Source organism: Mustela erminea, chromosome X, assembly GCF_009829155.1.
Source record: "Mustela erminea isolate mMusErm1 chromosome X, mMusErm1.Pri, whole genome shotgun sequence".
NCBI lineage: Eukaryota > Metazoa > Chordata > Mammalia > Carnivora > Mustelidae > Mustela > Mustela erminea.
The window spans coordinates 129,565,529-129,585,231 of NC_045635.1; the positions used below are offsets into that span (position 1 = coordinate 129,565,529).

Sequence of the window (19,703 nt, forward strand, 5' to 3'; positions counted from 1 at the left end):
GTGTTCGTATTTTGTGTAACATTCATTTCTCTCCTGATGCACTTTGGATCCTTCAAGGGCAATGATACTTTGGGTTGTTAGGAAAAAAAACAGACAATTGCACCTCAGTAGCCCTACTGCCAAACACTGGGTCTTGCCCAAGAAGTACTGTATGAAGTGAGACAGTGATTTCAAGTGATCTCTTTGAATTATCTTGAAGTTCTGAATAAAATTATATCCTCCAAATCATGAAACATTTCACTCTAATGGAATTTAAATTATGCATATTCCTCCAATCCAATTCACAAAGGTCATTTGTTTTCCCTTCGCTGCGGCTCTGCTGCTAACCTAAACTGTTTTATCCCTTTAGCCTGACACATCTGGACTCAGTAACCAAGATCCATAATGGCTCAGGTAAAATTTCTTTTTCTAGCTTGTGGGCAGTGGTTTCTGAAATACTCAGCTGACAGAAACAGAACTAGTTTAAGTGCTTGAAGTAATAGGTACAAGTTCTCCTTGAATTTCCCTTTCCGAGAGCTTTGCTATTCATTAATCCCACTCCCAGCTTTTCTCTCGAACCCTGCAAACCCTTTGCTGTGCATGCTACCTAGAGTAAGGCTGGAAGAAACAGCAGAATGAACTTTTTCTCAGGGGCTATGCAGGTACATGTTTAATACCCAGTTCTCAGGGAGGAGGAAGGGCCCTGCCTGATTTTTTGTGTTTGCCATTTTCCAATGTATAATACTCCTACCATGGCTGATTTCAAACAACTAGTATGGCGTCAACCAGCTCACAGACTTCTGAAATTTCAGTAGTAGATCGGCTTTCCTGAGCCAATCTAAGTTGGTTCCAGCACACCACTACCAGCCTATTATGGTGGGAATTGAAAGAGATGGATAGACAGACAGATGAGAGGGAGGGTATGAAGGAAGAATATTTTCATGTCAGTAAACACAGAAAGAATTCCTATATAAGGCCAAAGAGCATAAAACTCAATACAGTATACGTACGAAATCACTTTACTCCAGCATACGCACCTACTATGCCATACATTCTCTTTGAATAACCCTCATTCCCAGGCCATTTTGTGTAGGCTTTCCCAGTGTCTGGCAAAGTCACCAGTGAGGAAGAAATAGAGGCTTTCATTATAGGCCATTACTTTGAGACAAAATTAAAAGATGGTATGTCTCTCCCATCATTTCTATCTGGAGGTAAAATATGACAAAAAAGTAGAAGCTGGTTAGGGTTAGTGTATTACATGTAGTCATGGTCTAAAGCCACAGTAATTTGAACAGGATGATAATAACTAAAAAATGAACAAATAAATCAGTAGAACTGATGTATAAGAATTTATATTTAAGAAAGATAGTACTTCAAAGCAATAAATGCTACATACTTTATTGTTTATTGTTCCATTTATATGACATTCAAGAATAGGCGAAGGTAATCTGTGGTGACAGCAGGAAGGTCAGCAGCTGCTGGGGCCAGAGGTGACTGCAAAGGGAACTGGAAAGGGGCCTCTGCGCTAATGGAAAGGATCTGTTTCTTCACTAGAGATCGTTACCACAAACTCAATGAACTGTACACTTCAAACGGGGTCATTTTATTGTCTACAAATTATACCTTTATAGCTCATTTTATTTTTTTAAAGATTTTGTTTATTTATTTGAGAAAGAGAAAGACAGAGCGCATGAACGGAGTGTAGGGCTAGAGGCAGAGGGAGAGCCAGACTCCCCACTGAACAGGGAGCCCAAAGTGGGGCTTAATCCCAGGAGCCTGAGATCATGACCTCAGCTGAAGACAGAGACTTAACTACCTGAGCCACAGAAACGCCCCACCCCTTATAGCTCATTTTAAAAGTTAAAAAAAAATAAGGAGGAAAATATAAGAGGGTATTTTTCAAACTCTGGGAAGACCTGACCTAAGTATAAACTGAACTCAGAAAAAGCTGACTAAGTAAGAATGAAAAGACTTAAAGGGCACCTGGGTGACTCAGTTGTGAAGTGTCTGCCTTTGGCTCAGGTCATGATCCCGGGATCCTGGGATCGAGCCCCGCATTGGGCTCTCTGCTCAGTAGGAAGCCTGCTTGTCCCTCTCCCACTTCCCCTGCTAGTGTTCCCTCTCTCGCTGTGTGTGTCTCTCTCTCAAATAAATAAAATCTTTTAAAAAATAAAGAATGAAAGACTTTTATAGAAAAATGAAATTCTTCATAAATGTTTTTAGAAGAAGTATGGATTTAGATGGCAATTTTTCACCTTCTGGCGAAGATTATTAAATTGAGAGGGAAAATTAGGTGAGGATGTGCAGGAAGTGAGGCTCTCATATACTGTTGCTGGAGGTAGAATTTGGTCCAATCTGGAACATACTGGCTTATCAGTTTTAAGATATACATATACTTGAATCTAGCAGTTCCACCTCTAGAAATGTATCCTTTAGAAATTCATAGGACAAGTATGCAAAAATAAGTCTAAAGGGATATGAGCCACAGTCTTTATATTAGCAAAGAAAATGGATGCTGCTGAAGTGTCCATCACTCATTAAACTGGTACCTCCATGGGCGCCTGGGTGATGCAGTGGGTTAAGCATCTGACGGTTTCAGCTCAGGTCTCGATCTCGGGGCTGTGAATGGGTCCCTCATCGTGCTCCATGCTCAGTGTGGAGTCTGCTGGGGCTCTGTCTCCTTCCCCCTCCCCGTCCCCCCCTGCCCGGCGCACGTGCACTCTTTCTCTTTCTCTCTGTCTCTCTAAAAGAAAGAAATCTTTAAATTGGTACATCCATTCTGATGAATATCATGCAGCCCTTAGGAAGGAAAGCCAGATCTTTACTGAGGCAGAAAGATGTCATTGTTATGTGGTAAAAAGTAACATCCAAAATCATACGGTTTTTATTCAAAAGTATACATACAGATGCACACACGTACACACAAATGTCATATATATAGATTCTAGAAGATATACCCCACAGTATTACAGTGGTCATTTTCAATAAGTCACTTTTTTAAAAGATTTTATTTATTTATTTGAGGGAGAGCATGAGCAGGGTGGAGGGGCAGAGGGAGAGGGAGAAGCAGATGCTTTCAGGCACATTAAGTTAATTTATTTATTTCTTAAATACATAAAGCATTTGAGCAATTTTTCTAGTGGACTTGTGGAAAGCTAAGTTGCAGAAAGCAGGGTTCTTGCTTATCATCATTTGTCATTTACACTGTGTGAAGGCCTAAGGGCTGGGGAAAAAAACCTATAGTTCTTAGCCCTTTTGCACAAGGGAGTAAAGACCTGGTTATCTTTCTGCTTCTCTCTGACTTTTGGTTCTAGAGGTACTCGGGATGGCCTCAAAATGGGTGTCTTATTCGCTCAGCTCTTCTGTCTTTCCCCTGGCCAGAGATACGAAATCATCTGCTAGGCCTTCTCTGTGTGCTCACAGGTGGGGGGGGGGCACGGGTGGGGGAGTGTCCTCTCAACCGTGTTTTTCCTGTTGAAGTGTTTACCAAGAATCTGTGCAGCCAAATGTCAGCGGTCAGCGGGCCTCTCCTGCAGTGGCTGGAGGACAGGCTGGAGCAGAACCAGCAGCACCTGCAGGAGTTGCAGCAAGAGAAGGAGGAGCTGATGCAAGAGCTTTCTTCTCTAGAGTAGTTGGAGGACGATGGGGTAAACAGACTTGGTTTCTTCAATTTGCGTAGTAAGTGTGGTCCGAAAGTTCATGTGTGGTCACACAGCTCTCTTTATCTCCACTGGGAGAATTTCAATAGTGCAGCAAACACAAGCTGTCTTCCGGAAAGTTTTATTAGGACTCAGTGAACCCTTTTACCCGTGACTGGCCTATGAAGTGCACATGAAGCTGTTTTAGGTAGAATAGTAAGGTTTTTTTTTAAAAGGCCATGGGGGTGTATTGGCAAGGATATCTTGTAATAAAACGTCCTGGGAGCATATTTTAAATAGTTACTTTTCCTTTGTTTAACTTTGAAGTCTTTATTTTCCATGTTAGACACTCCATAGTGTAAGCTAAAGAGTGTTCCGTGCTTCAGTTTTTTAGTTACGAGGCTTGTGTTGGACGAGTAAATGAGTGCACTAGTGTTCATGGGAGGGGCTCACGAGCACCCCGCCTATCCTCGGAAGCCCTCACTGAGGGGCATATGTCTTATGTCTTCCATCTTGATCTCTAAAATATTAGGTGTCTAAGATACCTGTCAAAGGTTGAATTTCCATGAGTACCCTTTCTAACTGAGTAGCTGAGTTCCAGCACATTTGGCTCTGAAGCAAATTCCTATTTGACAGATCCTGTTTACCTGGGGACTTCAATTATAATATAAATCTGTTTCTCCAGATACATTAAGGACCTAGGATGTAACAAAATTCATATTTTAACAAGTTCTGTTGCATTATTCTTTCCATGTATAACCACAGAAGGTAAGTGCGTCTTTAGAAAAGAGTCAAGCCTATTGCATACTGGAAATTAAAGTGGGCATTGGAGGAGGCGGGAAGAAAGAAAACAATCCCAAAAATAGTGACAAAGGTTGGGTTTTGTTTTTGTTTTTTCTTCCTTTTCTTTCCCTAGATTATTGCTTTTTCACATTTTAATGTGTAGTCCAGCTGTGTGAGAAGTACTTGCAGGTCAAACTTTATCCCTGGGGGTGGAACCTAGAAATCTTTGTGAACTCCCTAGCTGATTCTAAGGCACACTGAAGTTTAAAAACCACTACTGTAGGGCATATGGAGTGTAAATGCTGTATTGTCCTTAATTTCCCACAGCCACAGTTCTTCTCTGCTCTTTTCTTTCCCTATAGGAAAAATGAAAATATCCAGGTATAAAATTAATTAAGCTAAATTGATTTTGAAGAAGTTGGAGGACTCACATCACCTGACTTCAAGACTTACTACAAAGCTACAGTAATCAAGACAGTGTGGTTTATGCTCAACTGATTTGGACAGAGGTGTAAAAGCGTTTCAGTGGAGTAATGATAGACAGTATTTTCAACAAATTATGCTGGAGTAATTGATACCCATAGTCAAAAAAAAAATGAACTTCGACCTAAACTGCGTACCTTAGACAGAAATTAACTCAAAATATATCATGGACTTATATGTAAGATGTAAAACTATAAAACTTTTAGGAAAAAAATCATAGAAAAATCATCAGGATCTTGGGCTAGGCAACAAGCCCTTGGCCATCACTATAAAAGCACAGTCCTAAAAGGAAAACAATATACTAGACATCGTCAAAATGAAAAACTTTTGCTCTGTAAAAAAATTAAGAGGAGGAAATCATGAAGAGAAATTATTTGCAAACCATATGTCTGATTAATCTAGACTAAACAAAGTCAACAATAAAAAAGCCATCCAATTGAAAATGAGCAAAAGACATGAATAGACATTTCACTAAAGAGGATATATGGATGGGAAGTAAGCACATGAAAAGATGTTGAACTTCAGTAGTCATCAGGGAATGCGAATTAAAACCACAATGAATTATGATTACATACGTAACAGAATGGTAAAGAAAAAAAGATAGTGAAAATACTAGATGCTGTTGAGCATACAAACTGGAATGATGAATGGTACAGCCACTCTATAAAAGACTTTGGGAATTTCTAATAAAGTTAAACATCCAAGTATCATACAACCCAGCATTTGCACTCCTGGACATTTATCCCAGAAAAATGAGAAGCTATGATGGAACAAAAATTTGTACACAAATGTGCTTAGCAGCTTATTTGTAAGAGCTAAAAACTGGAACTAACCCAAATATCCTGCAATTGAATGAGTAATTAAACCAAACATCTATACCATGAAATACTACTTGGCAATGAAGAGAAACAACTTGGATACACCTTAAGGGTATTATGATGAATGAAAGGGCCAGTCTCAAAAGGTCACATACTATCTGATTGCATTCTTGAGATGACAAAATTATAGAAATGAAGACTGGATTAATGATTGCCGGGGATAGGGACTGGAGGGGGAATGAGATATGTATGACTATAAAGGGATAATACAGGATGTTCCTTTGTGCTGATGGAACAGTTCTGTCTTGATTATGGTGTTGAATACATTATCTGTGCTAAAACTACATAGACCTACACACACCCCCAAATTAATGCATGTGAAATCTCATGAAACTGAGTAAGGTCTGTGGTCAAGTTAGCAGTATTGTGCCATTGTCAATGTCGGTTTTGAAGTTGCACAACAGTAATGTAAGATCTTGCCACTGGGGGGGAACTGGGTAAAGGATACATGGGACTCACTGTACTATTTTTGCAACTTCCTGTAAATCTATAATTACTACAAAATAAAAAGTTAGACATATTAAATAAGGAACTAGGAGGAATGGTACTTAATTTATGAAGTAAGAGTGATGAAAACCCAAGGGGAATAAAATGATTTGAAGGTTTTTATAGGCCAACGTTGAGCACATGTCCCTTTCCTTTTCTGGGGCTTCATTTTTCTCATTTATCAGGCTAGAGTGGATCACCACTAAGGTTCCTTTTAGCTCAGTGTTCAGTCCTTAAAAGTGTTCAGCATCACAGGAACAGTGATGAAAAGAAGACGTATCGTTACTTTCCTGCCTGCACCAATCGGGCTTACTTTTCTGCAACCCTGTATCCCCTTCCGGTTAGTAGATTCTCTTTTTTCAATCACAGCCAAGACTCTGATGGGAACAATATATACCCTTGCCTTCTCTCTCCATTTTATCATTTACTATTCATTCAAGTCATTGTGTTCTGACCTCTGTCCATGTCACTCCGTTCAAACCACTCCTGCCAATGTCACCAATGACCTCCAGGATGTAGTGAATGTCAATAGATGATTTTCATGCCCTCGTAAACCTCTCAGTCTGGACACAATTGGCCACTCTTCTTTGAAATCTGCCTCTCTTGGCTTCTGCTATTTCCTGGTTTTTCTCTTCTTTAGCTGTTCCTTCTCAAATTCATTCAGAGGCTTCTCCATTGTTGCTTACCTATGAATGGAGCTGACAGGCAAATCTGCCTCCATCCAGACCTCTATGTGAACTCGACATCTAAATTTCCACCTGCCTTCTGCACATTTCCACTGGCTCTCTTAATACGTCTGAATCTGAACTCCTGGTTTTCAATCTAAACCATATTAGGGAATATTTCCTACCAGTGTTTCTTACCTCAGTGAATTGAACAACCGTTTGCACAAATATGAAATCAAATAGACATCTTCAACATCTCTCTCCATCACCTTCTGAACTGTTTGCATTGATAGAGTTATGGCACTTAGAAATTATTTTTCTAACCTGAGAGTACTGGGTACCTGATCTCACCCATTTCAAGAGGCAGTGGCTCCCTTTGGAAAACAGCATGGAGGTTCCTCAAAAAGTTGAAAACAGAGCTACCCCATGACCCAGCAATCGCACTACCGGGTATTTACCCTAAAGATACAAATGTCGTGATCCAAAGGGGCATGTGCACCCCAGCGTTTATAGCAGCCATGTCCACAATAGCCAAACTATGGTAAGAGCCTAGATGTCCATCAACAGATATATATAATGCAGCCATCAAAACCCCCTGAAATCTTGGATCTGCAATGACGTGGATGGAACTAGCGGGTATTATACTGAGTGAAATAAGTCAGGCAGAGAGAGACAATTATCGTATGATCTCTCTGATATGAGGAATTTGAGAGGTAGGGCAGGGGTTTTGGGGGTAGAGAAGGAAAAAAAATGAAACAAGGTGGGATCGGGAGGGAGACAAACCATAAGAGACTCTTAATCTCAGGAAACAAACTGAGGGTTATTGGGGGGTGAGGGGGAGGGACAGGGTGGTTGGGTTATGGACATTGGCGAGGACATGTGCTATAGTGAGTTCTGTAAAGTGTGTAAGACTGATGATTCACAGACCTGTAACTCTGGGGCAAATAATACATTATACGTTAATGGGGGGAAAAAAAAAAGGTGGTGGTTCCATGCCTGAAGAGGCAAACTGAAAGGATTTCAGGCTACTGCAACATCCCCCCGCAACCACCAAACTGACCATTTAACTCCTAGAGCAGCGGTATCATACAGAGAGAAGCTTGCCTTGTCCCCATCTTCAGCTCTGGAGCTCTGGTTTGGAGTTTTTGCTGGGAGAGAAGCAGTCCATGAAACAGATACTCCTGATCTCTTTCCAGAGGAACTGACTTCATTTGCAACAGAATGAGGAACAGTTCAAGCCTAAGGGCACTTGTACAAAAGGTAGAGATCGTGGTGAAAGCCAATGTGCTGAAGTGAATAGCCATCTTGAAAAAGAAGAGCAAAGCAGGAGGAAGACACACCGATTTCAAAACTCATACGAGACAGTTTGGTACTGTCACAAGGATAGACATACAGATCTCTGGAATAGAACCGAGTGTCCAGAATTAGACACACACATCTGTGGTCAGATGTCTGTAAGGAAACCACGACTATTGAATGGGGGGGAAATAATCTTAACAGCTGGTGTGCGGACAATTACATATCCACATGCAACAGAATGAAGGTGAATATCTACCCCACACCATATTCAAATATCAACCCCAAATGTATCAAAACCCCACATGTAAGAGCTAAAACTGTAAAAACCTTAGAAGAAAACATAGCAGCAAGTCTTCATGACCTAGGTTTTGGCAATGGAGTCTTAGTTATGACACTAAAAGCAGAAGCAACAAGGAAAAAATAGATAAATTGGACTTCAAAAAGTAAAAAGAATGCAGAGAGTATGAGAAAATATTTGCAAATCATATAAATAAGAGTCTAGCATCCAGAATATGTAAGGTACTTTGACAACTCACAAAAAAATTTTTAATGGGCAAAGGGTATAAATAGGTATTTCTCCATAGATGAACAAATGATCAACATGAAAAGATGCTTGACATCATTAATAATCAGGGAAATGCAATCAAAACCACCATGAGATACCAGTTCACAAGTGATAGGATGAAGAACTACGATAATGACAAGTGTTGAAGAAATTGGAGCTGTGAATGTAAAATGGACAACAGCGGTTCCTCCAAAAGGTAACACGTTATACACGAATGTTTATGTCAGAACTAGTCAAAACAACCAAACGGTGGGAGCAACCCAAATACCTATAAACTGTAATGGATAACCCTCACCCTAACCCTAACCTGTACAACGGATACTGTTGTCATAAGAAGGAATGAATTACTGGCACTTGCTATAACACAGATGAACCTTGAAAACATTATGCTTTGTAAAAGGAGGCAGATACAAAGGGACACATGTTTTCTAATTCTATGTTTCTGGAATGTCCACAACAGAGAATCCACAGAGACAGCAGATTTGTGCTTGCCAGAGGCTGGAGGGAGCAAGGATACAGGGATGAAAGCCAAAAGGTTAGAATTTCTTTTTGAGGTGATGAAAACATTCGAATGGTAACTCTGGTGATGGTTGCACAGCTCTGTGACTATAATAAAAGCAATATATGGTCTGTAAATTGTGTTTCAATAAAGTTGCTTATAAAACATGAAAAAAGAGAGGACTCTTCCATGCAAATCCAGCCAACCCCGCAGGCTGGCCTTTTTCTCTCTACCTTGAACTCCCTAAGCTCCCAGCTGAGGAGGTAAGAGGTAGTATCCCTTTTTGTTAGGACAAAAACAAAACCAAAAAAATTCTTCTTAGAGTTTGGACAAAACTTGCAGTGAAGAAAAAAGGTTTAAAGTAACCTGTGAATGAGGTAAACATTCGGAATGGGTGTTAAAATGTGTTACATGTTTGAGCTACACACATTTATAAAATGTTAGAAACTTTCTCTGCTGTCCAAAATTTTTACTGTTATAAATAATGTCTTCATTGTGACAAGTTGAAAGTTTCCATCTCAATGGCCGTGGCTGCTGGCCAGGTGGAGTGATTGATAATCACCAACAAAATCCAGATGCTAGCGAGCTTTTCTTGAAACAATGGGGTGAATGCACAATGCTTACTCCTTCTGTCAGTCAGAGAAAAAGAGCTAGCTGTCTTTCCCAAAGTAAAGAATTTCATGTTCCCGATTAAACAACAACAACCAAAAGCTGTAACCCATGCCAAAAATTGGCCCATTTGTTCTGTGGTAAAAGAAGCTGCATCAGACTTTTGATTCCCTCTTGGGCTGTTGGTGGAGCCAAAAGAAACAGGAGCTGTTAAGAAAACTAACCAGCATGGAGCGTACAGCCTGAAGCAGTCCTCTCTTCATGAGCTCCTTCATTACCATGGTGATCTTTACCCCAATGCCTTCCTTTCCTTGAGGCCTTTGGTGCACTGATGTTCCTGAAGACACCTAGGCTTCGTTCAAAGATATGTCAGCTCACTTAAGGCCAAAATGGGTTTCTCACCCCCTCCAACCTCCAAATTGAATATTTCTATTTAAATGGGAGGTACCTTTCCAGGGAATTGACACATTTACAAACCAAACAGCCTGCCTTAAGTGTGTCAGCTGTACCAGGACTGGGTTAGGGCCTCAATTATCCAGTGATGGTTCTCAGTTGTGCAGCCTGCCCCCTACCCTGTGAAAAAAATGCTTAAAACTGTACATGAGTGAATTCTACTAAACATTTAATTAAGAATTTATACCAATCCTTCTCAAATTTTTCCAAAATATTAGAGGAGGGAACACATCCATATTCATTTAATAAGGCCAACATTACCCTCATACCAAAGACACACGGTAAAATGAAATTATAGGCTGATATTCCTGATGAATATATGTGCAAAATTCTCAACAAAACACCAGCAGATCAAATTTAACAGCACCATAAAAGGATCATGCATCATGATCAAATGGAATCTATTCCAGGGATGCAAGAATGGTTTAACATTGACAAACCAATCAATGTGATACACTACATTAACAAAATGAAGGTTAGAAATGTACCTCAACATAATAAAAGCCATAGCCAACAAGCCCATAGCTAATATCATCCTCAATGGTGAAAAGCTGAAAGCTTTTTCTCAAGCTTCAGAAAATAAAACAAGAGTGCCCCCCTCACTACTTTTATTCAACCTAATACCCAGGGTATTCCTGTACCCTAGTCCTGGGTACAGCAATTAGGCAAAATTAAAAATAGAGCTACTGAATGATCCAGCAATCCCAATTTGGGGTATATACCCATAGAAAATGAAATCAGGATCTCAAAGAGATATATGCAATCCCATGTTTATTGCAGCATTATTAATAATAGCCAAGATATGGAAACAATCTAAGTGTCCGATGATGGATGAATGGATAAATAAAATGTGGTATGTATATAATTCAGCCATAAGAAAGAAGGAAATGCTGCCATTTGTGACAATATGGATGAATCCGGAGAACATTATGCTAAGTGAAATAAGCCACACACAGAAGGACAAATAATACGTGGATCTCATTTATATGCAGAATCTAAGAACGTTGAACTTATATAACCAAAGAGTAGAATGATAGAATGATGGTGGTTGCCAGGGGCTGAGGTTGGGGGAAATGGGGAGAAGTTGGTCAAAGTGTACAAACTTTCAGTTATAAGAGAGATTAATGTATAGTATGGTGACCATAGTTAATAAAATTGTATACTTGGAATTTGCTAAAAGAGTAGATTTTAAGTGTTCTCATCATACACAGAAAAACCTTCAGTATGTCAGTATGTCAGTATATATATATATATATATATATATATATATATATATATATAGTCCTCAAGGAAACTCAAGAGCTGAGCTATTATGTAAAAACTAAACCCTTATGTTATAACACCTTAAAAGAAAACATGACATTCTACAACTTAAATATATACAAAATTTTATTTGTTAATCACATCTCAATAAAACTGAGAGAAAAGATCACTCAATTTAAAAATGGGCAAAGGGGGCCACCTGGGTGGTTCAGTTGGTTAAGCACCTGACTCTTGATTTCATCTCAGTTCTCGATCTCCAGGTTATGAGTTCAAGTCCTGCATTGGGCTCCACACTGGGTGTGGAACCTACTTAAAAAAAATAAAAATATGGGGCGCCTGAGTGGCTCAGTGGGTTAGAGCCTCTGTCTTTGGCTCAGGTCATGATCGCAGGGTCTTGGGATCGAGCCCCGCATCGGGCTCTCTGCTCAGCAGGGAGTCTGCTTCCTCCTCTCTCTGCCTGCCTCTCTGCCTACCTCTCTGCCTACTTGTAACCCCTGTCTGTCAAATAAATAAATAAAATCTTAAAAAAAAATAAAAATATGTAAAAATGGGCAAAGGATCTGAACAGACCTTTCTCCAAAGTAGATACACAAATTGTCAATAAACACATGAAAAAAAAAAGTCCTCTAAATCATTAGTCATCAGGGAAATGCAAATGAAACCTCAAAGAGATACCATTTCCACACAGTGGGATGGCCATACTCAAACAAATGTTGATGAGGATGTGGAGAAATTACCATTTAACCATGCAATTCCATTCATAGGTATATACCCCAAACAACTATAAACAGGTATTGGAACAAATATTTGTAAAGGAAGCAGTATTCACAATAGTTTAATATCCATCAAAGAATGAGTAGATAAATAAATCATAGTATACCCATGTAATGGAATATTATTTGGCCATAAAAAGAAGGTAGTATATGTGCCTATCTAAACAAACTTCAACATTCTTTAACAGATACATTAAAATACAACAAAGTAGCATTAACAGTGTCTAGTATTCATCAGAAGAAGCAGAAAAATATGACTCATGTACAAGAAAAGATAAAAGTCAACAGAAACAGCTATTATCAAAGGTGAATTAGCAGATAAACATCTTAAAATAACCATGTAACTGTTATCAATATCCTCAAGGGTTTAAAGGAACATGTGAACATAATGAGAAGAGCAATAAAAGATAGATATAAAAAGAGCCAAATGGAATTGGTAGGGATGAAAAATAGAATATTAGAAATGCAACCTGTCCTGGACGGGATCAGCAGAAGATTAGGCTGCAGAAGCTCACTGAACTTGAAGAGATACCTGAAGAAACTCTTGAATTTTAAGCATGGTGCGGGGAGGGGAAGCCTCCACAAATAAAAATGAACCATTTCAGTCACTTGTGATACAATATTAGGAACTATACTACACATTTAATTGGGACATTGCACCTAATAGTAGAAAAATATGCATCTTTTCAAGGGTACACAGATGTTGACCTTGATAAAGGTCATAAAATAAATCTCAACAAAGTTTAAAAGATTGAAACCATAAGCAATATGTTCTTTGACAGGAAAGCAGTACTTAAGTCTAAATGCTTTTATTATAAGAGAAGATAAGATATCTAACCTACCATAGGAAACCAGAAGATAAAGAGCAAAATAAATGAAAAGCAAGTAGAAGGAAAGGAAATAGTAAAGAGCAGAAGTCAATGAAATAGGAAACAGAATATAGAGAAAACCAGAAGTTGGTTCTTGGAGCAGATCATCACCGCTGATAGCTCTCTAGTCAGAAAAAGGAGAGAGAAGACTCAGCAGCATCAGCAAGGACAGTGGGCACATCACTACAGACCCCACGGACATTAAAGGATAATCAAGGGAGAGTATGAACAACCCGATGGGTCTATATCGGCTGCTGGCTGAAGGAGAGGAGGACAAGTCCTTGAGCAGGAAACAGCCCCCATAATATTCGAGCTTTCCCAAACCCGAAGAGTGGCAGAGCTTTTGCCTGGAGTCTTCAACATGTCCCCCTTCGTCATAATATTCGGTCGATGGGTTTTTCTAGTTTGTTATTGAGCATCTTCTCCGCGAAGGATCCGCCTCGCTCCTCTGGAGGTGCCGTGGCCCACGCTCAATCCTGTCTTCGGACCCGCTTGGTGGCCCACGGCCCTCTCACCCCGCTCTGGCCAACACCCTGGGGTCTCACGGCTTCAAACTCCACCTCACAATGCTGCGGCTCTGCGTCAGGCTGCAGGGCCAGGCCTTTCTTCCGTCACCTCGGGGGCTCCACCTGTTGCCTGAGGTGCCACCCTGGCTCAGTCCGCCGGTCCGGAAGAGGAGGGACCAGACTCCGGGGCCATCACCCTTGTGGCTGGCAGTCCGCGACGCACCCATGGGGTCGTCTGCGTCCAAGGCTGCCCTCGGGGCGACCACCGATGAGCCAATGGAGCCCAAGGCGAAACACCTGGCGGGTGAGTAGGAGGCCTGGGCGCCTCTGGTGCCAGTACCCCGCACCCCTCCCCCGCACCCCTCCCCCAACCCTCTTTTTCCTGCAGCAGCATTGACAGGAGATTGAATTCTCACCCCTAGTCATCTTGGGAGGGAGCCTGGAAGAGAACCACTGGTCTTTTTAAGTCCAGCCTCGGAACTATTTACAAGCTATTCAGAGAATTTAGTACACACGAAATGGTGGAGTAACAACCCAGCCTTCTGAAAAGAGTCTAATTTCAAAGCCCAGACCCCTTGCGAATCATTACATTCAGCAAGTCTTGCGAAGTAAAGGAAGGAAAAGTCTATAGAGCTGATCATCCCAGAAGCAGTCCTAACCTAAGGTCAACGAATAGGCTTTAGAATGTCCGACAACATTTTTTCACCCCTGTGAATGTTTCCAGGGGACAGAATTTTGATTCTTGAAGTTATCTGTAGCTCAAAGACAGAACAGACTCTCAGGCTAGCCCTGCCACCTGCTGTTTGAGTTCACATCAAGCACTGACTCTATAAACAATAGGTGATTTTGCCTGTATACATAAATCCCACTGCTTTTGAAAACTTCATAGCCAAGTCACTCTTATGATCACCTCCTTATTTTGATATTTTGCTTAAAAGCTTTCCACTGATTCAGTATGTACCAAAATTGGCTTCCCAAGACCTTTTGGTCTTGAACAACAGTTAGCTACATGAGCGATGTATGGAACCAAAGGGAACACTTGATATACCAATGGTTCAGTCCAAAGGCTGAAATAGTGGAAAAGTGGAAACAACAAACTTGCAAAGGAAACTAACCAGACAGAGGAAGGAAGCTGACTTAGAGAAAAAACATGACAGAAGCTCATTCTTCATAATCTTAATCATGGCAGAGCCACTGGCATGTAGTATATATACACTTAAGTGAATGGATCTAGGTTAAGGTCAGCCTAGTGACCCTTCACTAGCATATTTGCTAAGCACCCTCCTCAGAATGTGAACATGCTGATTAAGAAGTGCTGGGGATGAAGTCTACAACAATGGAGAAAATGCAATTATGAAAGTTAGCAATTGGGGCACCTGGCTGGCTCAGTCGGTAGAGCATGTGACTCTTGATCTTGGGATGGTGAGTTTGAGCCCCACGTTGGGGGCAGAGTTTACTTAAAAACTTTTTTTTAAAAGAAGAAGCAACAAAAGCTTAAAGGATGCAAGCAAAGGGTCAGACATGGGGTGACACTACACGGAAAATGCCTGACTGAACCTTCATGTAATGACACTTTTCTTGAGGGAGGCAGGATGCCATAATGGTCCACATCTTGGTCAAGAGTCTGATTTCAAATAAATACCAGCCCTGCCACTTAACTACCTGTATGACATTGTGTATGTTACCTTCTTGAGTCCTAGTCATTCATGTAACAACTGTTTACCGTAACTCACTGTATGCCAGCCATTGTGCTGGGTCTCAGGGAGACCTGGTGTCCAAAATGGACACAGGCCCTACCCCCACCAAGTATACAGGACAATAGCATAGTGGGCCATTAACTATCAGGTCACATACATCAGTACAAATTGTAACACCTGTAACGAAGAAAATGTTTTGGACTATTCCCTTCGTCATTTCTGACATTTGATTGCTCTGTATTTAAGTTAAAGTTACCAATTTTGGTTTGGAAAAATTATTTCTCATTTGTGTTTTAATACTTGCCACTGTCTCTCATTCAGACCTCATTCAGTACATAAATGGAACAAACATGAGCGTGGATCATTTGGCTGATGTTCTTTCTGAAAAAACCGGGAACAGCAGCTGGGTGGTAGTATTCAAAGCCCTGGTTACTGTCCATCACCTTATGGTGCACGGAAATGAGGTGAGAATGCAGATATTCGACTGGTAATCATTTCCTTCCTTTTGGTACGGAGAACTGTCAGTACACGACTGCAAAATATTCTTGGCATGTCAAGGTTTATTATCTGTTACTTTGTGACAAGTGGGGGAAGAGAACAGCAGTAGCTACGAAAAGGATGATTTTTGCATTTTTACTGAGGAGTATATCTTGGCAATCAGTATTGGAGGTACACTGTTTCAGCCACTAGATATGAAAGTGGGTGACAGAGTGGACATCTCTCTCACTTCCTTAGACTCTTTTGACCAGAGAGAGAAAACCCTCAAAGGTGTATTGCTTTACTTTACCAGGAGAAACCAGGTGCCTGAGTGGATTACGTCAATACTTGTCCACCTGTCCCCACATACACTCTTTGTATTTTACAGAACTGAAATGTTCTTGAACATCAAATTATTTATTTTACTTTAACATTTTGTCTCAGTAAGATTTGCATTAAAAAATTAGGATTTAGAAAAAGGTTGGGGGGACAAACCATAAGAGACTCTTTGTTTTTTTTTAAGATTTTATTTATTTATTTGACAGATAGACAGAGAGATCACAAGGAGGCAGAGAGGCAGGCAGAGAGAGAGGAGGAAGCAGGCTCCCCGCTGAGCAGAGAGCCCGATGGGGGGCTCAATCCTAGGACCCTGAGACCATGACCCGAACTGAAGGCAGAGGCCCAACTCACTGAGCCACCCAGGCGCCCCCATAAGAGGCTCTTAACGTTAGGGTTAACTGAGGGTTGATGGACGGAGGTGGGTGGGGGGATGGGCTAGATGGGGGATGGGAACTAAGGGCACTGCTGGTGAGCTCTGGGTGTTGTATGTGAGTATGTTGTATGTGAGTATGGGTGTTGTATGTTGTATTGGATCACTGAATTCTACTCCAGAAGCTAGTGTTGCACTGTATGTTAACTAACTAGATTTTAAATACGGTACAATGAAATAAAGCCTTTTGAGAGAAATAACATCTTTTGGAAAAAATAGAATGACATCTGCATCTTATTCCAACATACAAAAATAAATTCCACACAAATGAAACACCTGTAAGTGCAAAAAGCTAAGTTTTAAAATCAAAGAAAACGTAGGAGAACGTGCTTATGACATTTGAGTAGGAAAGACACCATAAAAGTTGGAATAAGATATTTCAAACAGAAATATTAAAGAAAAAAGATGAATATTCAGGATTCGTGATCAGTATGAAAAAAGCAGTATAGTGGAATAGTGCACAAGACAAATGAACAGAGAATTCACAGAAAAGGAAACCAGAATGGCTGAAAACCATGTGACAACGTGCTCAGATAAACAAAATTTAAAATGCATGACAATATGAAGAGTTGGAAGGTCTTGAGGAAATGAGAACTCACAGACCCTGCGGATGATATGGAATTTATGACTGGGGAGAGGAGAACATTGAGACATGTTTAGAAAAATTGAAAATGCCAAGCCCAGTGACCCAGCAAATCCACTTCTCATAGCATATTTATAATAACTAAAAAGTAGAAATCACATAAATTTCCATCAGTACAGAACAGATCACTAAAACGAGGTGCATATGTATAATGAAGTATTATATAATGTATGCCGATAAGGCTAGATCTCAAAAAGAATGCTAATAGAGGAAGTAAGTTGCAGAATGGCATTTAGATATAATATTTATGTAAATTTAAAAATACTGGGACAAATAGATCTGAAAGTATAAAGAAAATACACTGTAAAGATTTATATTATTAATTATTAATCAATGCTCAGGAAATAGAAGCTATATGATAGAATTATGTCAACTATGCATTCACAATGATAAACTCATTAAAGAGCTCTGTTTGTGGACAGAAGCTAACTTTGTAATTTGGCACATTTGACAGCGTTTTATCCAACATCTTGCATCTAGAAACTCCTTGTTTACTTTACACAACTTCCTGGATAAAAGTGTCATAGAAGGTAAGATGATTCTTTAATGGAAATACTACATGTGGCAAGGAGGGAAAAGCTCTGTTTTGAAAACCATGCCTGGTTAGAACATGGGAGGGCTGGGGAGGGCTGGTGACGGTGGGATGGGGAGTTTCAGGAAAGTGGTAAGAACTTAGGATAGTTTCTGTGGCAGTGGGAAGTTCAGTTATTTCCTGTATTCATGAATGTCACCACTACCTCACAAGGTGGTTTCGAGGCCTTGAGGAACTAAGCAATAATCTTGAGCTAGAATCTTTAGCTTTTGTGCTTGGAAGGTTTGTTGAGGTCTATGGGGGGAAGTGAAATGGTAGCTCTTTGCATTTACGTATACTGTAAATGGTTCATGTTGGTAAAACTGGAAATAATGACGTGTCATTCATGTTTAGGCTACACCATGTCAACCTTCATCAGACGATACAGCAGGTACTTGAATGAGAAGTCTCTCGCATACAGACTGATTGCATCTGACATCACCAAAACCAAGAGAGGGTCAGTAAATACCACTGGCTTGTAGGCGAAAATATGGAGTTGAACGAAAACACAGCTTTATTTAAAGATGTTGATGTCATGTCTTTTATAGGACGGACGGTACGATGAGAACTATGGATACAAAGCAGCTGCTCAACACTCTTCCAGTCATTCAAACGCAGTTTGATGCTCTTCTTAATTTTAATGTAAGAGCTTTATGTATCCTTTTTAAACATACAGGCCAAGGACACTGTTTGGCAGTAATGGGAGAAGGAATTGTTTTAAACTCTTCTATTTAATTTCCAGGCCAACCCTGATGAGCTAAGCAATGGCATAATACATGCTGCTTTCATGCTTCTCTTTAAGGATTCTCTTCGCCTCTTCGCAGCCTACAATGAGGGTATCCTTAATCTGCTAGGTAGGCTAAAGAAGGGACATTGCTTAAAAAATAGATGGGTCAAAACCTTTTCTCTCTACGTGTAGACGAATGTAGACGACTTTCGTGATAGATTCAAAATAGAGGACCCTTTTAAGATCATATATATTTAAAAATGAGACATTATATTTCTTTTTTGGATTAAAGTTCCTTGACTAATTAGCCACTGAGCTGTGTATTTTTTTGTATAAATGCTAATTGATATTTCTGGGAAATTTCTGTCCTCATTTAGCCCTCATGAATGATTCATTTAATTGGGAGTGTTCTCCAAGCTTCATTGATGAGAATTTGAGGTATTTCTTACGCTGAAGGAGTGTCCTAGAACGTTTGTAGAGTTATGAAAGAGAAGGATACACAGCCTCTTCCCTCAAAATCTTCAGATCTTGATGTTAGTCAATAAGATTACAGACTGGAAGTTGTAGAGATTAAACTAAACCAAACTCTCTGGATATGCGATTCAATTCTGGGTATCTTCCCAGCATCAGTGTTTGGCATGTGGTACTTCATAAAAATCTGCTGATTATATGGATTGAGCAGTCTTGTTGCTTGCTAAGACAGAAAATAACTGGCTTAAATCTGTAATTGTTTTGAACAAGTTAAAATCATATACAGATTCAGCTGAAATTAAAATTATGAAAATGGAGTGAAACTGGAAAATCGCTGAGATACTGGCTCCTTCATGGTGATTTTTTCTAATTTTTAGACAAATATTTTGATATGAGGAAAAACCAATGCAAGGAGAGTTTGGATATTTACATCAAGTTCCTTGAAAGAACAGCCAAACTGGCACAGTTCCTGAAAGTTGCAGAGGTACGGAAATCGATTTCTATCCAAGGATTTTCTGGATTTTTTCCTCTCTCCCCACTGCACAAACACACAGAAATTGTTAGTATTTTGAACTATTTTGTAAACAGTAAGACTATACA

The 19,703-nt window shown here is 40.0% G+C and overlaps 2 protein-coding genes across 6 annotated transcripts in view; both read left to right on the plus strand.

The window, feature by feature from the left end:
- The window catches only part of BRCC3 (BRCA1/BRCA2-containing complex subunit 3), a 55,905-nt gene extending 49,527 nt beyond the window's left edge, over window positions 1-6,378 (plus strand). For both annotated transcript variants that reach the window (XM_032330174.1, XM_032330175.1), the window contains 3 exons: window positions 350-393; window positions 3,460-3,626; window positions 4,763-6,378. In XM_032330174.1, coding sequence (XP_032186065.1) covers window positions 350-393; window positions 3,460-3,611 — 196 coding nt within the window. In that variant the 3' untranslated portion in view covers window positions 3,612-3,626; window positions 4,763-6,378. The remainder of the gene's footprint in view (window positions 1-349; window positions 394-3,459; window positions 3,627-4,762) is intronic.
- Window positions 6,379-13,876: 7,498 nt separating this feature from the next.
- The window catches only part of LOC116582568 (phosphatidylinositol-binding clathrin assembly protein-like), a 34,754-nt gene continuing 28,927 nt past the window's right edge, over window positions 13,877-19,703 (plus strand). For all 4 annotated transcript variants that reach the window (XR_004282463.1, XM_032330098.1, XM_032330099.1 and 1 more), the window contains exons 1-7: window positions 13,877-14,052; window positions 15,767-15,909; window positions 17,789-17,864; window positions 18,260-18,362; window positions 18,454-18,547; window positions 18,648-18,759; window positions 19,481-19,587. Coding sequence is in view for 3 of the 4 variants with exons in the window: in XM_032330098.1 (XP_032185989.1) it covers window positions 13,974-14,052; window positions 15,767-15,909; window positions 17,789-17,864; window positions 18,260-18,362; window positions 18,454-18,547; window positions 18,648-18,759; window positions 19,481-19,587 (714 nt within the window). In the remaining variant the exon portion in view is untranslated. The remainder of the gene's footprint in view (window positions 14,053-15,766; window positions 15,910-17,788; window positions 17,865-18,259; window positions 18,363-18,453; window positions 18,548-18,647; window positions 18,760-19,480; window positions 19,588-19,703) is intronic.